Source organism: Chiloscyllium punctatum, chromosome 1 (assembly GCF_047496795.1).
Source record: "Chiloscyllium punctatum isolate Juve2018m chromosome 1, sChiPun1.3, whole genome shotgun sequence".
Taxonomy (NCBI): Eukaryota; Metazoa; Chordata; class Chondrichthyes; order Orectolobiformes; family Hemiscylliidae; genus Chiloscyllium; species Chiloscyllium punctatum.
In genome coordinates this window covers 120,132,319-120,153,123 of record NC_092739.1, presented here as the reverse complement: position 1 = coordinate 120,153,123, position 20,805 = coordinate 120,132,319, and the positions used below count along the sequence as shown (strand labels likewise).

Genomic DNA, 20,805 nt, shown 5'->3' with positions numbered 1-20,805 from the left:
CCCCCTCTGATACTTGGGTTTCCCCTCACGCCCTGCTCAGATACTCGGGTTTCCCCTCACACACTGTTTTGATACTCGGATTTCCCCTCACACCCGTTCTGTTACTTGGGTTTCCCCTCATGCCCTACTCTGATACTCTGTTTTACCTTTCAAGCCCCGCTCTGATACTCGGATTTCCCCTCACACATTGCACTCATACTCCACTTTCCCCTCACGCCCTGCTCTGATACTCGAGTTTTCCTTTCGCGCCCTGCTCTGATACCCAGGTTTCCCCTCACACCCCGCTCTGATACTCCAGTTTCCCCTCACTCCCCGCTCAGATACTCGGGTTTCCCCTCACACCCCGCTGTGGTACTCCAGTTTCCCCTTACTCCCCCCTCTGATACTTGGGTTTCCCCTCACGCCCTGCTCAGATACTCGGGTTTCCCCTCACACACTGTTTTGATATTCGGGTTTCCCCTCACGTCCCGTTCTGATACTCCACTTTCCCCTCACGCCCTGCTCTGATACTTGTGTTTCCCCTCACGCCCTGCTCTGATACCCTGGTTTTCCTTTCACGCCCTGATCTGATACTCAGGTTTCACCTCTCACCCCGCTCTGATACTCGGGTTCCCCCTCACGCCCTGCTCTGATACTCCGGTCTCCCCTCACAGCCCGCTCTGATACTTGGGTTTCCCCTCCCACCCCGCTCTGATATTCTGGTTTTTCTTTCACACCCTGCTCTGATACTCAGGTTTCCCCTCACGCCCCACTCTGATACTCGGGTTTCCCCTCACACCCTGCTCTGATACTCCGGTCTCCCCTCACAGCCCGCTCTGATACTTGGGTTTCCCCTCACACCCCGCTCTGATACTCTGGTTTTCCTTTCACGCCCTGCTCTGATACTCGGGTTTCCCCTCACGCCCCACCTTGATACTTGGGTTTCCCCTCACTCCCTGCTCTGATACTCGGGTTTCCCCTCACACCCCGCTCTGATACTCCAGTTTCCCCTCACGCCCTGCTCTGATACTCGGGTTTCCCCTCATGCCCCGCTCTGATACTTGGATTTCCCTGCACGCCCCGCTCCGATACTCCAGTTTCCCCTCACACCCCGCTCTGATACTCGGGTTTCCCCTCACATCCCGCTCTGATACTCGGTTTTCCCCTCACTCCCTGCTCTGATTCTCGGGTTTCCCCTCACACCCCGCTCTGATACTCCAGTTTCCCCTCACGCCCTGCTCTGATACTCGGGTTTCCCCTCACACCCCACTCTGACACTCCAGTTTCCCCTCACACCCCGCTCTGATATTCGGTTTTCCCCTCATTCCCTGCTCTGACACTCCAGTTTCCCCTCACACCCCGCTCTGATACTCCAGTTTCCCCTCACGCCCCGCTCTGATACTCGGGTTTTCACTCACATCCTGCTCTGATACTCTGGTTTCCTCACACACCCTGCTCTGATACTCCGTTATCCCCTCACACCCCGCTCTGATACTCAGGTTTCCCCTCATGCCCCGCTCTGATACTCTGATTTTCCCTCACACCCTGCTCTGATACTCGGGTTTTCCCTCCCACCCCGCTCTGATAATCAGGTTTCCCCTCACGCGCCGATCTGATACTCGGGTATCCCTTCACATCCCGCTCCGATACTCGGGTTTCCCCTCACACCCGGATTTGATACTCGGGTTTCCCCTCACGTCCCGCTCTGATACTCTGGCTTCCCCTCACACCCCACTGTGATACTCGGGTTTCCCCTCACATTCCGCTCTGATACTCCAGTTTCCCCTTATGCCCTGCTCTGATACTCGGGTTTTCCTTTCACACCCTGCTCTGATACCCGGATTTCCCCTCATGCCCAGCTTTGATACACCGGTTTCCCCTGACGCCCTGCTCTGATACTCGGATTTCCCCTCTCATCCCGCTCTCATACTCCCCTTCCCCTCATGCCCCACTCTGATACTCGGGTGTTCTCTCATGCCCTTCTCCAATTCTGGGGTTTCCCCTCACACCCCACTCCAATATTCAGGTTTCACCTCATTCTCCTCTCCCATATTCCGATTTCCCCTTGCCCCGGTCTGATACTCTGGTTCCCCCTCACACAGGGATAAACGCTGCTCCTCAAGTTTGCTTCAGTCTGAATATTTCAGGGAAGGGTGGGGGTGGATGTTAAAGGATCAAAACTGGCATTGAGATTCCCAGTACCCACACTCTCTTTCACATAGACAAGGATAGACAGAAACCTTCTGATACTCAACTCCTGCTCCACCCACATGGCAAAAGGCCATGTGTTATCATGGAGGACATACTGTTGTCTATCATCACTAATTGCAGTCTGTGGGTCTGGAAGCTGGGGATCCAGTTGTAGAGGGTGGAGCCGAGACCTAGGTCTCAGAGATTTGTGATCAGTCTGGAGGGGATAATGGTGTTGAAGACGAGTAGGATTCTGATGTAGGTGTCTTTGCTTTCCAGTTGTTCCAGGGATGAGTGTAGGACCAAGGAAATGGTGTCTGCTATGGACCTGTTTAATCTTTCAACAAATTGCAGGAGATGGAGGCAGGCTGGGAGACTAGAGTTGATGTGGGCTATGATCAGCCTCTTGAAGCACTTCCTGATCATAGAGGAATAGAAATGATCCATTTATGCCCACCCTCTGCTTCTTGCTGGTTCACCAATTTTCTGCTTTTCCCAATATCCTATAAGCTAAGCCTTTATATTCAGCAATCAAACTTGATAAGGTACCTTATCACATCTTCTAAAATCTAAGCAAAGTAAATCAGTAAAAACAGTGCCCCTTTATCCATGGCATATTTCTTAGATCTTATGACTGCAAGATGTAGGAACAGAAGTAAGCTATTCAACCCATCAAGTCTGCTGCACCATTGAATCTGATACCCCACAATCACCTGATGAAGGAGCAGTGCTCCGCAAGCTAGTGCTTCCAAATAAACCTGTTGGAGCTGGTGTTATCTGATTTTTAAGTTTGTAAAACACCCCAGTCCAACACCAGCCCCTCCAAATCATGACCATTGAATGAGATCATAGTAGATCTGATATGCTGTCTGCAGTAAAGAATTCTACAGCTTCATTCCATTCTTTGAGAAGAAATTCCTTCTTATCTCTGTTAAATGTGTGACCCGTCAATCTGAGGTTTCTGGTCCCAGACTCTCCCTCAAGGGGAAACAATTTTATTGCATTTGCCTTGTCAAGTCCTCGAAGAAGAAGACCATAAGATATAAGATATAGGAGCAGAATTAGACCTTTCAGCCATCTAGTCTGCTCTGCCATTTGGTACGGCCACTCATATTTCTCAACCCCTCTTTCCTGCCTGGTGCCTACAGCTCTTACTAATCAAGAATCTGAGGTAAAAGCAATGACTGCAGATGCTGGAAAGCAAATACTGGATTAGTGGTGCTGGAAGAGCACAGCAGTTCAGGTAGCATCCAACGAGCAGCAAAATTGACGTTTCGGGCAAAAGCCCTTCATCAGGAATAAAGGCCTGGGCTTTTGCCCAAAACGTCGATTTCGCTGCTCGTTGGATGCTGCCTGAACTGCTGTGCTCTTCTAGCACCACTAATCCAGTACTAATCAAGAATCTGTCAATGTCTACCTTAAATAATTCATTGACAAGGCCTTCACAACTTTCTGTGGGAATGAGTTCCACAGATTCACGAGCTTCTTACTGAAGATATTCCTCCTTATTTCATTTCTAAAGGGTTGTCCCTTCACTCTGAAGCTGTGCCCTTGGTTCCTCGTCTTTCTGACTAGTGGAAACGTCTTTTCCACCTCCACTCTATCCCGGTCTCTCATTAATCTGTAAATTTCAATGGGATCCCCTCTGATACTTTTAAACACCACTATCTACAGAGCCAGAGTCCCCAACCACTCCTCATATGACAAGTCCTTCATTCCTGGGATTATTTTTGTTCACCTCACCACTAGATTCCCTCCAATTCCAGCACATCCTTTCTTAGGTCCAAAGCTCAAAACTGCTCACATTATCCCAAGTGTGAACTGACTAGAGCCTTATACAGGGAGAAAGTGAGGACTGCAGATACTGGAGAACAGAGTTGTGAGTATGGTTCTAGAAAAGCACAGCTGGTCAGACAGCGTCCAGGGAGCAGGAGAATCGACATTTCGAGCATAAGCTCTTCATCAGGATACTGCCTGACCGGCTGTGCTTTTCCAGCACAGTCTCAACTAGAGCCTTCTACAGTCTCAGCAATACATTTCTGCTCTTGTATTCTAGCCCTCTTGAAATGAATGATAACAGTGCATTTTCCTTCCTAATGCCAACTGAACCTGCATATTAATCTGAACAGAATCCTGAACTAGGACTCTTAAGTCCTTTTGTGCTTCAAATTTCCGAAGCTTTTGCCGATTTGGAGAACAGTCTATGCTTCTATTCTTCCTTCCGAAGTGTATAACCTCACACGTTAACCTCATTGCATTTCATCAGCCACTTTTTTGACCACTATCCTCACCTGTTCAAGTCCTTATGTAGCCTCCGTGCCTCATCAACACTACCTGCCCCTCCACCTATCTTTGTGCCATCTACAAACTGAGCAACAATACCCTCAGTTTATTTGTCCAGACTGTTAATGTATAATGTGTATAGTTGTAGTCCCAACAGTGACCCTGCAGAACTCCATGAGTCACCGGCTTGTTCAGAAGTGAACTCCAGTTTTCTCTCCACAAATGCTATCAAACCCTGCTGAGTATCTCTAGATTTCTCTGAAGATGTAACGAGTTGTGTGTCTCAGGGACAAGTGCTGGGGATTCAATTTATGACAACGTATATAAATGACTTGAATGAAGAGACAAGTTGATTGTGAAATTTGCTTGTGACATAAAGATTGGCTGGAATGTAAGTTGTGATAAGTTGGGTTAAGTTGTGTGTGGGAAATCATATCTCACAAACTTGATTGAGTTTTTTGAACAAGTAACAAAGAAGATTGATGAGGGCAGAGCAATGGACGTAATCTATATGGACTTCAGTAAGGCGTTCGACAAGGTTCCCCATGGGAGACTGGTTAGCAAGGTTAGATCTCATGGAATACAGGAAGAATTAGCCAGTTGGATACAGAACTGGCTCAAAGGTAGAAGACAGAGGGTGGTGGTGGAGGATTGTTTTCAGACTGGAGGCCTGTGACCTGTGGAGTGCTACAAGGATCAGTGCTGGGTCCACTGCTTTTCATCATTTATATAAATGATTTGGATGTGGGCATAAAGAGGTATAGTTAGTAAGTTTGCAGATGGCACTAAAATTGGAGGTGTAGTGGACAGCGAAGAACGTTATCTCTGATTACAATGGGATCTTGATCAGATGGGCCAATGGGCTGAGAAGTAGCAGATGGAGTTTAATTTGGATAAATGCGAGGTGCTGCATTTTGGGAAAGCAAATCTTAGCAGGACTTGAACACTTAATGGTAAGGTCCTAGGGAGTGTTGCTGAACAAAGAGACCTTGGAGTGCAGGTTCATAGCTCCTGGAAAGTGGAGTTGCAGGTAGATAGGATAGTGAAGAAGGTGTTTGATATGCTTTCCTTTATTGGTCAGATTACAGGAGTAGGGAGGTCATGTTGCAGCTGTACAGGACATTGGTTAGGCCACGTTTTGGTATATTGTATGCAATTCTGGTCTACTTCCTATCAAAAGGATACTGTGAAACTTGAAAGGGTTCAGAAAAGATTTACAAGGATGTTGCCAGCGTTGGAGGATTTGAGCTATAGGGAGAGGTTGAATGGGCTGAGGCTGTTTTCCCTGGAGCATTGGAGGCTGAGTGGCCTGAAGGGCATGGATAGGGTAAATAGATAAGGTCCTTTCCCTGGGATGGGTAAGTCCAGAACTAGAGGGCATAGGTATAGGGTGAGAGGGGAAAGACCTAAAAGACACCTAAGGGGCAACCTTTTCATGCAGGTGGTATGTGTATGGATTGAGATTCCAGAGGATATGGTGGAGGCTAGTACAATTGCAGCATTTAAAAGGCATCTGGATGAGTTTATGAATAGAAAAGATTTGGAGGGATATGGGCCAGGTGCTGGCAGGTGGGACTAGATTGGGTTGGGATATCTGGTCAGCATGGATGAGTTGACCAAAGAGTCTGTTTTCATGCTGTACATCTCTACGACTCTTTGAACAAAGATCTGGAACATGGAGCATAATGTAGAAAAGTGTGCAATTGTCCATTTAGGTCAAAAATTACAACACCAGGTTATAGTCCAACAGGTTTAATTGGAAGCACACTAGCTAGCATCTCCAAATCATGTCCATTTAGGTCAGAAGTTTTAAAAAAGTGATATGGGAGATTGCAGAGTGGTGAGATGCTGAGATATTGGGTGTCCCATTGTATGAATAGCAAAAGGCTGGGATGTCTCTACAGCAGAGGAAAGCAAATAGAATTTAACTGATTGTGAGGGGAATTGGAGTCACCGGTAGGGAGGTTATGCCTCAGTTACATAGTGTAGTGGTGAGATGACATCTGGAGTACTGTGCTGTATTGCGGAATCATACAGCACAGAAATTTATTTAAGGATGTATCGGAAGCAATTCATAGAAGGTTGACTAGACTAAAAGCTGGACTGGTCAGGTCATCTTATAAGAAAGACGAAATATATTATGTTCTAATCTGTCATAATTCTGAAGAATAAGAGGAAACCTGATTGAAATATATCTTATGGGTCTTGCTTGACAGGGTAGCTGCAGACAGGACATTTCCCCTTGTGGGAGAATGTAGAATCTAGAATTACTATTTGGAAGTAAGGGGTTGCCTATTTAAGATGGAAATGCTGGTGGAGAATGTATTCTCACAGAGAGAATAGAGAGGAACCTTGCAGAGAGTGGGCAGTGGAAATAGTGGCTTTTGAATCTTTTTCTGACTGTAAAAAACTTGCCAGTGATGCCTACTGGTCTGACTTGTATACTTTCCAATATGTTGATTTCTAGTATTAGTGTAATTTTACTTTTTTTTCTACCTCTGGGAATAACCAGATATGTCGAGCTGTTTGAGATGACTGGACACCAATGCTAAGGGAAAGTGAGCACTGTTGATGCTGGAGATTAGAGTGTGGTGCTGGGAAAGCACAGCAGGTCAGGCAGCATCTGAGGAACAGGAAAATCAGCTTTTTGGGTAAAAGCCCTTCATAATGAAGCCAAGGTTGAGGGGGGCTAATCTTGATCATAAATGCCACCGTCCCTGAAATCAATTCAATAAAGGTATATTGCGCTCCCAGGCACTTGCTGGGCCAAACAAAATTTGCAAACGGTGGGGCACGGTCCTTGGGGAATGGATGGCAAATGATCTGACTGAATGACGAGACAGGTTCCAGGGATTCAATGGCCTTCTCCAGTAACCACGCTCCTGCTGGGCTTCAACCTGGCGTTGTGTGGTTGGTAACTAGGTTCGTGCAGCATTCATTCACCATTAGGGGCTCTGGTGCTCGTCCACGTGGACTTGGACTTCAACTCCCAGCATTCCACAGCGCGAGCGGCGGAAGTGACGGCCTCCCGCAGGAGCGCGAGCGGTGTTGGTTGGGGGAGAAGCAGGAGCTGAGAAGCTGCGAGCGGATCTTGAGGCGCTGTTCATCGAAACACATACAATTTTATATATACCTAAACACATCCCTTCGTCAACGTATGTATTTCCAATAATCAACCAGGTTACACGGTCGGTTGGTAGATAGGGAGTTTCGGAAGAATTTGGATTTTTGTTTGAAGCAGTGGGTTTGTTCGCTTCGCTTGCCTCCATTTTTTTTTCCGTCGCGGTGGCGGATTTGTTCGGTTCTTTTGTCATCGTCGTCGTCGGGGGCAAGAAATCGAATTCGCGTTTTAATGGTCGGGGATGGCGGAAGCGGGCGCTCCTCCGTCATCAGAAGACGGCTGTCGGCCAATGGCGGGGCGCGGCGGCTCGGGTTGCTGGGTGGATCGGCCAATGGGGGCGCGGAGAATGGCGGGCTGCGGGCGGCGGCGGTGGTGGTGGTGATGGGGCAGGGACTTCCTCCGCCGGCCTGGAAACAAGTGCGTGCCTTGTGTCCTCCCCTGACTCGCGCGCGCGCGCGCGCACACTCTCTGGGCTGGGAGGCCGTGGGGCATCGCTCACTCACCCACCCACCCCCACCCCCTTTTAACACCCTCTCCTCATCACACCCCTGAGGGGAGAGGCGCGGTGCCCCACCGGGATTGTCTGCGACCAAACCGACCCTTTCCTCAAGGAAAAGGGAATCAGTCGCCAGGGACCGGTCTCTCAGCCCCCGTGAAATCTGTACCACAGCTGCCTGCGGGGGAGCGGAGCCTTTCTCCTGCTTTAATCATACCCGTCTGCAGAATTTCCGTTACCGTTTTCAACAAAACAAAAATCAGTGAGTTAAATTTTAAAGGCTGAGGTCGGGGTCGCAGACGCGGTGTTTAGTTTGAGGTTCAAAGGCTGATCTCTGAATTCGGAGGTGTAGGTCAAATCCGCAGTCGATATTTTTAGTAAAATTCAGTGGTCGGATTTTGCAACTAATAAGCCTCTAAAGCAAAAAAAAATGGTAGTACATTTAAACGAGGTATTCGCTTGACTTAGGCGTGCCGTGTACGTGTTCCCACCCACCATCCCTTTCGCTTGCGATGCTGCTCCCTGGGTGTGACCCCCCAAACCAATCACATTGGTTTTCCTGCCTTGGTTTGTTTGACTTGGCCACATGTGCTCCTGTCCTTTGGTCTTGGCAGGATGGCGTTTGCGTCAGAAGGTTGTTCTGGGGGTTTCCAGCCCCTCCGGAAATTAACCTGCGTGATATTTGAGCAGTTGAAAAGTGCTGCTTTTCTTTCGTGGGAGATGTCAAAAATGTGTCTTGACTCTGCATTGAGATGGATGTAAAAGTCACGTAGGTGCTTTTCAGAGTAGTGGGTTCTTTAGATGCCCTGGCCAACATTCTTTTCAACAATCAGAAACTTGATTTATCTTCATTCATTCCTTGGCTCTTGTGTACAAATGTGAGCCAGTTTGAGTTGGCAGACTTTAACTAATGGTGTGCCACAAAGATTTGTTCAGGGGCTTCAGTTACTTGCTATTTATATTAATGACTTGGGGATGGGGTGGAGAAATACCATGAGTAGTTCATCAAAGTTTGCAGACATCTTGTTGGGAAGGAGTGGCCTGGTAGTTATGATCACTAGACTGTCAGTCTAGAGACCTGGGTTCATATCCTACCATGGTAGATTTTTTTAAATTCATAATGGGATGAAGGTGTTGCTGGCCAGGACAGTATTCACTGCCTAGTGGGACAGTTAAGAGTCAAACTACATTGCTGTGGGTTTGGGGTCACATGGGCCAGACCAGGTAACAATGCTGTAAATAACATTGTCAATTGTCAGAAAAACCCATTGAATTGACTAATCATAAGAATTCCAGACTTTTATTGACTTCAAATTCCACCATCTCCTGGATTCGCACCTGGGTCTCCAGGACATTACCTGGTCTCTAGATTAAAACAATACCACTAGACTGTTGTCTGGTGCTGATAATATTTGAATTTAATAAAAATCTGGAATTAATAATGACTTCAAAATCATTGTGATTGCCTGAAAACCCATCTGGTTCACTAATTTTTTTAGGGTGTGGGGGGGCATGTTTGTTGTCACTGATGAGATGCTGAGTAAATGGGATTTGTACTTCCCAGTCTAGGAGAACGAGAAGTGACCTGAATGTTGAAACAGATAAGGTCCAGAAGGGTCTTAACAAGGTAGACACCCCAGAGTTTGTCACAGGCTATTTATATACTGTCCTGATGTTGATTTGTTTGGGATGCTAAAATGAATTGCTTTGCAATCTGATAGGTGGATTGTTGTGATTAATAATATTCTTTGTAGAGATCAGTGATGAGCAGATTCTGACTGGTATTGATGTTAGTCCCATCATTTTTCACAATATTTGTTAACTACATGGATGAGCTCGTGGAGGAACTGGCTGAACGTTTACTGAAGATGAAAAGAACCTTGGCTTAAAAACTTACAAAGGAATTAATGTAGTAGACAATTTAGCACCTCAAGCCTGCTAAAATGTTCAGTAAGATCATGGCTGATCTGCTTGTGTTTCAAATTCTGAGTTCACATCCATACTTGATAACCTTAGATTCTTATTAGGCAGGGGAATCAATCCATCTCAGCCTTAAAAATATTTAATGATGCCAGTCTTTAGTACCTTCTGAGACAGTGTTCCAAAGTTGCACAACCCTTGGAGGTTTTCCCCTCATTTCTATCCAAAGGAAACAACCCCAGATTTTAAATCAGTACATTCTAGTTAGAAACACAGAATTATAGGCATGGTGACTCTGGTTAGAATGCACGGTGGCTCATTGGCTAGCGCTGCTGCCTCACGGTACAGGGGACTGGTGAATTGGCAAATTGAGATCACTAAGTTTCTATAATATCCCTCATTGAAATTTTCCTTTTATCTCCAGTGTTTGGATTAAAATGAATAATTTTCTACATTGTGTGTAGAAGTGTCTGAAGTGTTAAAAAATAGAGATCTGACTAAAACCATGCAAGATACTGGTTAAGACTAACTAGAATAGTATGAACAGTTTTGGTCCCCTATTTAAGGAAAAATAAGCTGTATTGTAGACAGTTCAGAGAATATTCATGAGGTTGATTTCAGCTTGAAGGGCCACTGAACCTGAATTATTAACTTTGATTTTTCTCCACAGATGCTGCCAGGTCTTCTGAGCCTTTCCAGCAATTTCTGTTTTTGTTTCTCATTTCCAGCACCCGCAGTTAGAACATAGAATGTTACAGCGCAGTACAGGCCCTTCAGACCTCAATGTTGTGCCAACCTGTGAAATTAATCTGATGCCCACCTAACCTATACTGTTCCATTATTATCCATATGTATGTCCAATGCCCTAAATGCCGGTGAGACTACTACTGCTGCAGGCAGGCTGTTCCACGCTCCTACTACTGAGTAAAGAAACTACCCCTGATATCTGTCCTAAATCTATCACCCCTCAATTTAAAGTTATGTCCCCTCGTGTTAGCCTTCACCATCTGAAGAAAGAGGCTCTCACCATCCACCCTGTCTAACCCTGTGATTGTCTTATACGTCTCAATTAAGTCACCTCTCAACCTTCTCTCCAATAAAAGCAGCCTCCGTTCCCTCAGCCTTTCCTCATAAGACCTTCCCTCCATACTAGGCAACATCCTAGTAAATCTTCTTTGAACCCTTTCCGAAGCTTCCACATCCTTCCTATAATGCAGTGACCAGAACTGTACGCAATACTCCAGATGCGGCATTACTAGTGTCTTGTACACCTTGTGGCTCCGAAACTCAATCCCCCTACCAATAAACGCCAACACACCATATTCTTTTGCTTTTAACTTTGTCTCTATTAAAATGTCCTTTATCTTACTGGAAGAAATTTGTATTTTCCTAGTTGTGAAGCTTTCAATCTTTTCAGCAATGTATCTTCAAATTACTTTTCTTTTTAACAAAAATTTCCAGATGCCTAAATCAAGGGAAGTTGTTTCTACAAGTTCAGACAGTGAATCTGATAGTGAAGTTGATCAAAAGGTAAGGCAAAATCTGTTGGTGAAAGGATTTCTGCATGGTTTTATGAAACTGATTTGTGGCTATTTCAATTTTCAAAAGAAGGCTGACATTTAACAGAAGAAACGTTCAAGTCATTTTTGATTTCAGCAGGATAATATAGGAGGCATCAGCAAATATCCTTTAGCAAAGTAGTTTTGAGCTCGTTTGAATTTAAAGTGCCATTAGTAAGAAGACATTAAATGTTAATACTGTGTATAACAAAATAGGATTTCAGTTCAAAACATCTCTTTTCTACACAGTAAAACATTCCCACAATGTTTTCACCACTGTACTAAATTTGAAAATAATACTTGCCTCTAGATGAGCATCAGCAAGTGAGGTATGTCAACTAGTTAAATTTATTGAAATAGGTAATAGGGACCTGTGGCTTTTCAGAGGATTCTGGAGTGATGATCAAGAAGCACTTGCTGATTCTCCTCTATAACTTCAAAGTAACAATCTGGATTTCATGGTTAGTGGCAGCCACCTGTTCCCCTTTTGACATCAATTTGGATATAGCACCAAGTAAAGAGGATCTCTGACAACCTGCAACAGTAATATCATTAAGCAAAATAAGCAAATAAATGCTGAAATATTTTCTCAGACAGCAAACTGGGAATTTAAAACACTGAATTTTTTATTTTTTAATTGAAAATTTCATGGAATGTAATATATGATTGAAGCAATACATCAGGCAGAGGAAAACATCAAACTTTTAAAGAAGGATAACATTTTTAATCATGAACAAAATTTACATTCCACAAACCTAAAATTAGTTTTAAAGGCCCAAAGTTTTTATGCAGTAATTATGAACTTATAGCATTGTTTCAAAAACCCACTCGCACATTATTCAACAAAATGCAACCTTTTCAAAAAAATTTTTAACAAGATTAATAGTATAAAAAGATAAAGTTTGGATGATTTTAAAAATCTCTTCAGATTGGGCAAATTTCAGTAGTACTGGACAGAAGAGCAACTTCTGGTTTGCAATGTTTGGGGACTCCAGAAGTTGCTAACTGATAGGAGTATGGCGGTGCGGACTGACAAATTTTGCCATTGTTACAAAAGATTTAGATTAGATTACTTACATTGTGGAAGCAGGCCTTTGGCCCAACAAGTCCACACCGACCCGCCGAAGCGTAACTCGCCCAGACCCATTCCCCTATATTTATCCCTTCACCTAACACTATGGGCAATTTAGCATGGCTAATTCACCTAACCTGCACATTTTTGGATTGTGGGGCGAAACCGGAGCACCCGGAGGAAACCCATGCAGACACTGGGAGAATATGCAAACTCCACACAGTCGCCTGAGGCGGGAATTGAATCCGGGTCTCTGGTGCTGTGAGGGAGCAGTGCTAACCACTGTGCCACCGTGCCGTCCTTGCTCTTGAATTCCACCAATCATTAAATAAATGCATTCTGTACTTTGGGTCAATCTACATTAGACGTGACCTCACAACTTTGAGCATTTATAGAATAACCGGCTAAGAGTATGTTTTGCAGCAGCATTAAAATGCATCTGATCTCATTGATTACAGACTGAATGCAGAGTAAATAAATAGTCCTTTTATGTAAATATTAAGCATGTGATTCAAATACAGTGCAGTTATCAGTAAATATGAAGACAGTGGTGGAGTGTATATGCTAGTTGCAGCTAATTTCTGTCTGCGAAATGAAATTTTCAATAAATGGTCTGATCTAAATTCAGCCTGTAATACTCTATTCTGAAGCTATTGTGCTTGGAAATTGCAGGTGAATAGTTATTCTCCTAAGATTCAAGTTGCAAATCTAGAACTAATGGTGGTTAAAATGAATTTAACAAAAATTAAATTAGTAGTGTAAATAATATTTTGTAATAGGTTGATAATTTAAAGATTGATAAATCTTTAATTGACCTCAAAATAAAGATCTTTGACAAGAAACCTAGTATTTTTGTATTTTGCTCTTATCTTCTGTCTGTACTGTCTCTTCTATCCCTTAACTAAAAGTTAGTTTCCATGTCGCATTCTTTGTTTATTTTACAGGCTAAGAGAAAGAAGTCCGCTCCAGTAGAGAAACCAGTAAAAAAGCAAAAGAGTGGTGAAAGTTCTGGAGGTGCAAAATGTGCTAAAAGTGACAAAGATGATAACCTATTTCAGGTGTGTTCTTTCTGTCACAGCACAGCTCAGTGAACAACTGATTATGCTAGCTATATTTGAGCAGTCACATAATACAGTATGTAGTTTGTTCTGAATACTGATTTGTTGGAGACTGACCTGTTTTTCTTTTATCAATTCTACTGAGTAGCATGTTTTTTGTATATTGTATATGCCGTGAAGCGCTGATGTTTCCACTCACTTAGATTAGGTTTGGAGTGGACAAGAAAGAGAGGGAGTATTTTTCTTTTTGTTCATGGAGATAATTATGAAGAGTGCGCTCAGAAGTTGACTGCTTATCTTTTGAGACACTTTTTGGTTTTGAGGCAATAAGCTAGATCTGGCAGAGTCGACTAAGAACTTGGTCTTATCCATGTCTTTTTCTTTTAGGAGAAAGATTTGTTTAAAAATATTTGAGATTTTTTGCGTTATTACTGTTCTGCTAAGACTGCCATCGATGTGGCTGGGAGTTTAGTCGTGCATATCATTTTAAAACTTGAATTTCTACTATAAACTTGAAAGGGTTCAGAAAAGATTTATAAGGTGCTGCTGGGATTAGATGGTTTAAGCCGTGTAGTGAGGCTCAATAGAATGGCGCTTTTATCCCTGGAGCAAAGGAGGTAGAGGTCTGTAAAATCATTAGGGGCATGGCCAAGGTAAATAGCCAAGGCCATTTCCAGCCAAGGGTAGGGGAATCCGAAGCTAGAGTGAGAAGGGAAAGAGATAAAAGGAACCTGAGGGGCTTTTTCATGCAGAGTGTGGTGCATGTCTGCATGTCTGGATCAAGGTGTTAGAAGTGTCCAATATGTAAAGGACAACTGGATGGGTCATGAATAGGAACGGTTTGGAGAGAGATCTGCCAAATGCTGGCAAATGGGACTAGATCAGTTTAAGTTATCTGGTCAGCAATGGCAACTTGGACTAAAGGGTCTGTTTCCATGTTGTATAACTCTGACTTGTTTTTTTTATACCTTAAATCATTTTTGATGGAGGCAACGTTAATCCCCTCAAGATTTTAAAGATATGGTAACTGAGATAGCAACTAATTTGCCTAAGTACCCATGAGGATTGTAATTTGCATATTTATGTAACTGGATTAGTACAGATGTGACTCATTCGAGGCAATTGAATTTAGATCATTTCCTGCACTATCGATACAAGATGCATTCTCTAATGGTTGCAGTCAAACCTAGTACATAAGATGATTGTGGTTGTTGGAAGTCAGTCATCGCATTTCCAGGACATTTCTATAGGAGTTCCTCAGGGTTATGTCCTATGCCCAATCGTCTTCAGCTGCTTCATCAATACGGTCAGAAATAGGGATGTTAACCAATGAATCCATGATGTTCCAGTGATTTGCAACATCTAGGATGCTGATGCAGTTCATATCTTTATCCCTGAGCTGCAGTTGGCCAGTAACATTCATGCCACAAAAATACAAGGCAATGACCATCTCCAATGAGATCTAACCACCTTGATATATGACAGTGTTACTGTCACTGAATCCCCACTGTTAGGTTTCATAAAAATGCAGTGGCGTCAAAAGCAGGTCAGAGGCTAGGAAGTGCAGTGGGTAACTCACTACCTGACTCCAAAGCCTATTCACCAACAACAAGACACAATTCAGGATTGTGATGGAATACTTCCCACTCATTTACTGTATCTGCTGTACCCGATGTGGTCTCCTCTACACTGGGGAGACAGGTCACCTACTTGTGGAACGTTTCAGTGAACACCTCTGGGACACCCGCACCAACCGTCCTGTGGCTGAACACTTTAACTCCTCCTCCCAATCCGCAAAGGACATGCAGGTCCTTGGCCTCCTCCATCGCCAGACCCTGATCACACGATGCCTGGCGGAGGAGCACCTCATCTTCCGCCTAGGAACCCTCCAACCACACGGGATGAATGTAGATTTCTCCAGCTTCCTCATTTCCCCTCCCCCCTTGTGTCAGTCCCAACCCCCAGATTCAGCACCGCCCTCTTGACCTGCAATCATCTTCCCGACCTCTCCGCCCCCACCCCCTCTCCGGCCTATCATCCTCACCTCCTTCCACCTGTGGTATTCCCAGCGCCTCTCCCACAACTTTCCTCCCCTCTACCTTTTATCTCAGCCCGCTTGGCACACCAGCCTCATTCCTGAAGAAGGGCTTATGCCTGAAACGTCGATTCTTCTGCTCCTCGGATGCTGCCTGGCCAGCTGTGTTTTTCCAGCACCACGTTTTTCAACTCTAGTTTGGTAGAGGACCTATATCTTAGGCCCACGCTGTGGGTAAAGATGTTGATAATGTCTTGAAGCTTAACCTCAATGCAGAAGATGCTTGCATCTATGCACAGTGTTGTTCAAAGATGATTGGATACATTGGTCTTTGATCAAGTCTGCAGCTGGTAGAGGTTAAACAAGTTGTTCTGTAGGATTAGCTCCACTCCGGTCAGGACCTTGCTGAAGGTGAAGTGGAGCATTATAGCAAGGAAAACTGAGAAGAGCTTTGCTGTGATGACATAGCCTTACTTGACCCTTGGCCAAATGTGAATTAGGTCTGTGGTGAATGTGTTTGCATGGAATGCCTTCGTCGTGGAGCAGGCAGAAGATGGAGACAAACTTTGGGAGTATTCGAAATAGAGGACACTCTCATCATCCCTTGTAGCTGACAGTGTTAATGAATTTACAAATATACATAGAGCCTTCATTATAATATAGTGATGCAGTTTGAAATCAATGTTTAATGTGTGTCTGCAACACTGAAGGCTGAGTCTCAATCTCTTATATAGGTGAATCATAAAATGTTTTGTAGAAAATGTGAGAATCAAGCACACCCAAGTATCCATTTTAATATGCACTTATATGATCGCATTTTGTCAAAACCACGATTAGAATTAACTGTTCTGTTGGTGATGTTTTATCACTCCTAAAATAATCGATTGGGTTTTTGTATTGAATAATTATACAGTGGCTTGCAGATGATGGTACTGCCCTTCTTTCCAGTGAAAGGCTGGAATGTTCATTCCCAACCTGCAAAAGAACAGAAAAATGAACATTTTCCATTACTATTTTGTGAGACAGTATTTTGGAAATTGTGATTTTGAACTGATTGGCGTTTTGTGTTCCCTCAATCCTGAACTGTGACATCATTTTTGAGTAAAGACACATCCTGATTTTGAAGGTAATGGATCGAGCTGGACTGGGATATTGAGCAAAGCAAATCCTCCTTTTTTCCTTAAAAGGAAAGAAATAACAAGCTGCTTTTAATGTCAGGATTGTAAATTTTTTTTTAACCCATGGTTATGGATTTTTAAAATCTGTCTACTAGTAACAAAAAAGAAGTTGCTGCTGTAAATATAAAACTTTGCATTTGGAATTGAGTTTGCTGAGCTGGCCAAATGCATCTGTAAGGTAGAAAATGTCCCTGATCAGTTCCCTAGCGGATTGAACTGTGCTTTGGTATATCAGTGGCACATTTTGAAATTGCTTTATTTGGATAATCATTGGAAATGCTCCCACTATATGCCTATCTTTAAATCCCTTGAACAAGTGGCTTGCTAAGTCATTTCAGAGGGTGTTCTGGAGTAAACCACATTTTCATGTGGATCTGGAGTTTCATTTAGGTCAGGCCAGGTAAGGACAGGTTTTCTTCCTGAAAAGACACTTATAAACCAGTTGGATTTTTACAACACTAGATTATAGTTTCTTGACATCATCACTGTGACTAACTTTGTTTCAGATTTATTAATTGATTTCAAGTTCCACTGGCTCCATTGGTGGGATTTGAACCTAGATCCTGAGAACTTTAGTATGGGCCACTAAATTACTGGTCAAGTGACATTATCATGACATGGTCCTTATAAATAGCTGTGGATGAATGTTGTAATATACACAAAGAGCCGCTATCTCAAATAAAGAACAATTTCTCTAATGATAGACATTCTGATAACAGTGGTTTTCCTTCAATGATAACTGGTTCAGAAGAAAATTTCGTAGCCTCAGCGGTATCAGATGGTGGCTAAAAAACGAAAGCCCCTAGCCTCTTTTTTATTTAAAAATCTTACCTGGCATTTATTACAATGTTAAAATGCCAGACATTCCAGATGTAACAAGTGGTACACATTAGCAGGAGTATGATAGAATGACCTCTACAACCAAAATGTGTGTCTCTTAATTTCTGTGGAGATATTGAATCTGAATTCTATGTCCATTCACTCAATGCATTGATGATATAGTTTTCTAGCTTACTAACAACATGGACTTTCATCACAATATTTATTGACAGATTGGCAAGATGAGATATGTCAGTGTGCGTGAATTCAAAGGCAAAGTTCTAATTGATGTCAGAGAATATTGGATGAACCAAGATGGTGAAATGAAGCCTGGAAAGAAAGGTACTTATGTCGGGGTTATTAAATATCTGTTGGCAAGATAGGAATGAGGATGCAAATTTAAGGTAATGACCTGCTGTTATTGGATGAAGTGGTTCAAGTGGAGAAAAATGTCAAGCCAGATTGATGCTTAAAACAAGTTACTGTGTGGTGAGTGGTCTCTTTAGAACAATAGAGAGAAGTTCAATATCTTCATGAACAAGAGTTTTGATTGGCGTAAAGGTCTCAAAATTCTATGAAATGCTGTTATAGCCATTGTTACCTTTGTCATTTATGCACTGATTTTTGTTTTTTTTTTCCCACCCCACCGTTGCTACCCAAATTTAGGAATCTCCTTATTACCAGACCAATGGAATCAGCTGAAGGAAATGATTCCTGACATTGATGATGCACTGAAAAGGTTATAGAATGACCATAAAAGATGTACCCTGCTTTTTGTCATGAACATGTCCATCTTTAACATTTACTTGTGTTTTCTAAAATAAGATATTAAGCTTGTTTGTATTGTAATGTTCATAATGTGACTGTTTTATGTATATGCAGTACATCCCAGCTTTCATATTTTTTAAAAAAAACTCTTAAGGGTACATTATTTAGAAAAGTGGTATGGAATTTGTTTTTAGTGTTAAAATTACATTTTTGTTTCTTGATTTGATGTTTGGCAATTGCTATATCATGTCGCTAGTCTTGTATTATCCTGAGCTAGTAGATACAAATATTTTCAAGAACAACTTTTGTTTAAATTCATGCAGCTCTACGAATAGACTTTTTTTGACGTATGGTTCAATCGTTTAATCTTCTGGCTATTTCAAATTGGCATTTTTAGCTTTCCCAGTGGCCTTTTGGGTAAATGCAGCACCGGGGTGTAGCAATAAATTGTACAGGCCAGTAGATATTTGGTGTATGATTTGTTCCATGTTAGCAGAGCTGATCTTGTTGACAACAGTAGTTGAACTGCAAGAATTTGACTGTATCCTGCAATAAGAGGGGTGAAAGTGAGTCAGGATTTCCACTTGTGATTATCATTTGCTATCCACTACTGGAAAATAAACCTGTTAATGTCTTTTGAGGGTTGGGTTAAGCCTACTAGGTAGTTGTCCATGGTTCGAATTGTTTGATCAAGGACAGCATATTTAATAATCGATTAGACTTGCATATGAAGAATGACATCGTGAATGATTTGCCAAAGAGCTATAAGTTTGGATCACCACTCCAATAAGAGTATGTGTCACCAGGAAGGTTGGAGAGGAGATGCAAAAGCATTACATGTCACTAATACCATGGGGATAATTTTAATAGTGGTTTGACATAGGTTTCTTTCGCTTTTTGTTTTTAAAAGATGTTTACTGGTTGTTAAAGCTTCTCACTGAGCTTCTGATAGTCCCAACATATCATGTATTTTTTGGAGGTCGGGAGGATTGGATTGTAATGTTCGACGACTCAATCAGTTGGAGCTTGATCCTCCACGCGAATACTTGCTGGATCCTGTAGCTCAAATAAATTCATTTAGTTGTGGGTTTTTCCAAGCTCTCTTTGGACTAGTAAACACTCTTAATGGCTTTATAATAACGAATGGACTGGTGCAGGGTTCTGTAACTAGTTTAGGTGACTGAACAGTAATTTTAAAAATGTGCATCAATATGGCTGTCATTTAGTCCAGGACTTTTCAACATTTCCCTGGACTTTGCTTTGCTCTAAATGCAACTGTTTAAGTGATGGCTACTTAGGAATAATAAGCTGAAACATGACTGATAAGTCATGCAACTATATAGGTGCTCGTCATAGTGCTTTCATGAGGTACCACTCTCAATTTAATATTTTCACACAGCATGCTTTGACTACTTTCAGTATGCTTTTGTATTATTTCACGATGTTCACATTTCTCTGATCTGTATTGAAATGTGGTAAAATAAATAAAGCTGTTGCAGCAACTTGAACTGACTTTGAATTTAATATTAATTCACTGAAGCTTACAACTGAAGAGTTACATAGACATTTCTTTAAAGCAATTATACTGATCTTGTGTTTAAGAAAGTTCTTAAAATAGTCATGATAGTGATGCATCTTTAGTTTTGGTTTTATCAATCTACATTAAGTACAGAAAATGGAAAGGTAATAGTTAAACCAAAGTTCAACAATAGTTGTGTCCCATGAGAAAGTTGCTTTCATTAAAACGTTTTCCCCATTTACATTGAGACAAAAAACTGCAATCTATTTTATGCAATGTGGCAGTAATTGAATGCATATGTTGTATTAAACAGTCAGCAGACAGGTTGCTGTTATCTTGGATAGAAGTGTTAATCTAGAAGTTAAAGTTGATTGCTTTGGTAAATCACTTTGCTATTTATAACAATTAAATTTATTAGTTTTATTTAATGCTGAGTCAGTTGGGGCGTTAAAGAGACGTCATCTTTGAAGGTTTGTATTGCATGCGAAAGTACATTGTTAAAATTAATTAACTTGGCTCTAGTATGTGATGACAGAATGATGCAAAACTTCCCCAATGCTTCCGTTAAGCAAAAGGCATCAAGATTGTCGTTCCTCAATGAAATACTGAAACTTTTTTTTGTTTGCAAACATATGATGGTGTCCCTTTTGATGGCAATAGTAATAGCTTTGTATACTAGTTATGATGCTGAATCAAAATGACAATTTTTGACTGCACATATTACAATAAAAACATCACTTGATGAAATTGTGATAGTCATGCAGCATTGAAATAGACCCTTTGGTCCAAACTGCAAATATGTTCTGAA

The 20,805-nt window shown here is 42.4% G+C and overlaps 1 protein-coding gene across 2 annotated transcripts; it reads left to right on the top strand.

The window, feature by feature from the left end:
• Positions 1–7,468: 7,468 nt before the first annotated feature.
• Positions 7,469–19,986, top strand: sub1a (SUB1 regulator of transcription a). 2 transcript variants are annotated; one of them, XM_072573128.1, is made up of 5 exons: positions 7,469–7,607; positions 11,451–11,519; positions 13,565–13,678; positions 17,944–18,052; positions 18,377–19,986. In XM_072573128.1, the coding sequence occupies exons 2-5, from the start codon at positions 11,451–11,453 to the stop codon at positions 18,454–18,456; spliced, it is 372 nt and encodes a 123-aa protein (XP_072429229.1). In that variant the 5' UTR covers positions 7,469–7,607; the 3' UTR covers positions 18,457–19,986. The 2 variants fall into 2 exon arrangements, with proteins under 2 accessions (XP_072429229.1, XP_072429239.1); XM_072573138.1 differs by lacking the exon at positions 7,469–7,607 and adding an exon at positions 8,153–8,331.
• Positions 19,987–20,805: the final 819 nt, after the last annotated feature.

What these genes read in the sequence shown, in the direction of transcription:
- sub1a (XM_072573128.1), top strand. Translation starts at nt 11,451, where the DNA reads ATGCCTAAATCAAGGGAAGTTGTTTCTACAAGTTCAGACAGTGAATCT. An exon ending in AAGATGATAACCTATTTCAG is followed by an intron (nt 13,679 to 17,943) that starts GTGTGTTCTTTC and finishes ATTTATTGACAG; the next exon opens with ATTGGCAAGATGAGATATGT. An exon ending in AATGAAGCCTGGAAAGAAAG is followed by an intron (nt 18,053 to 18,376) that starts GTACTTATGTCG and finishes ACCCAAATTTAG; the next exon opens with GAATCTCCTTATTACCAGAC.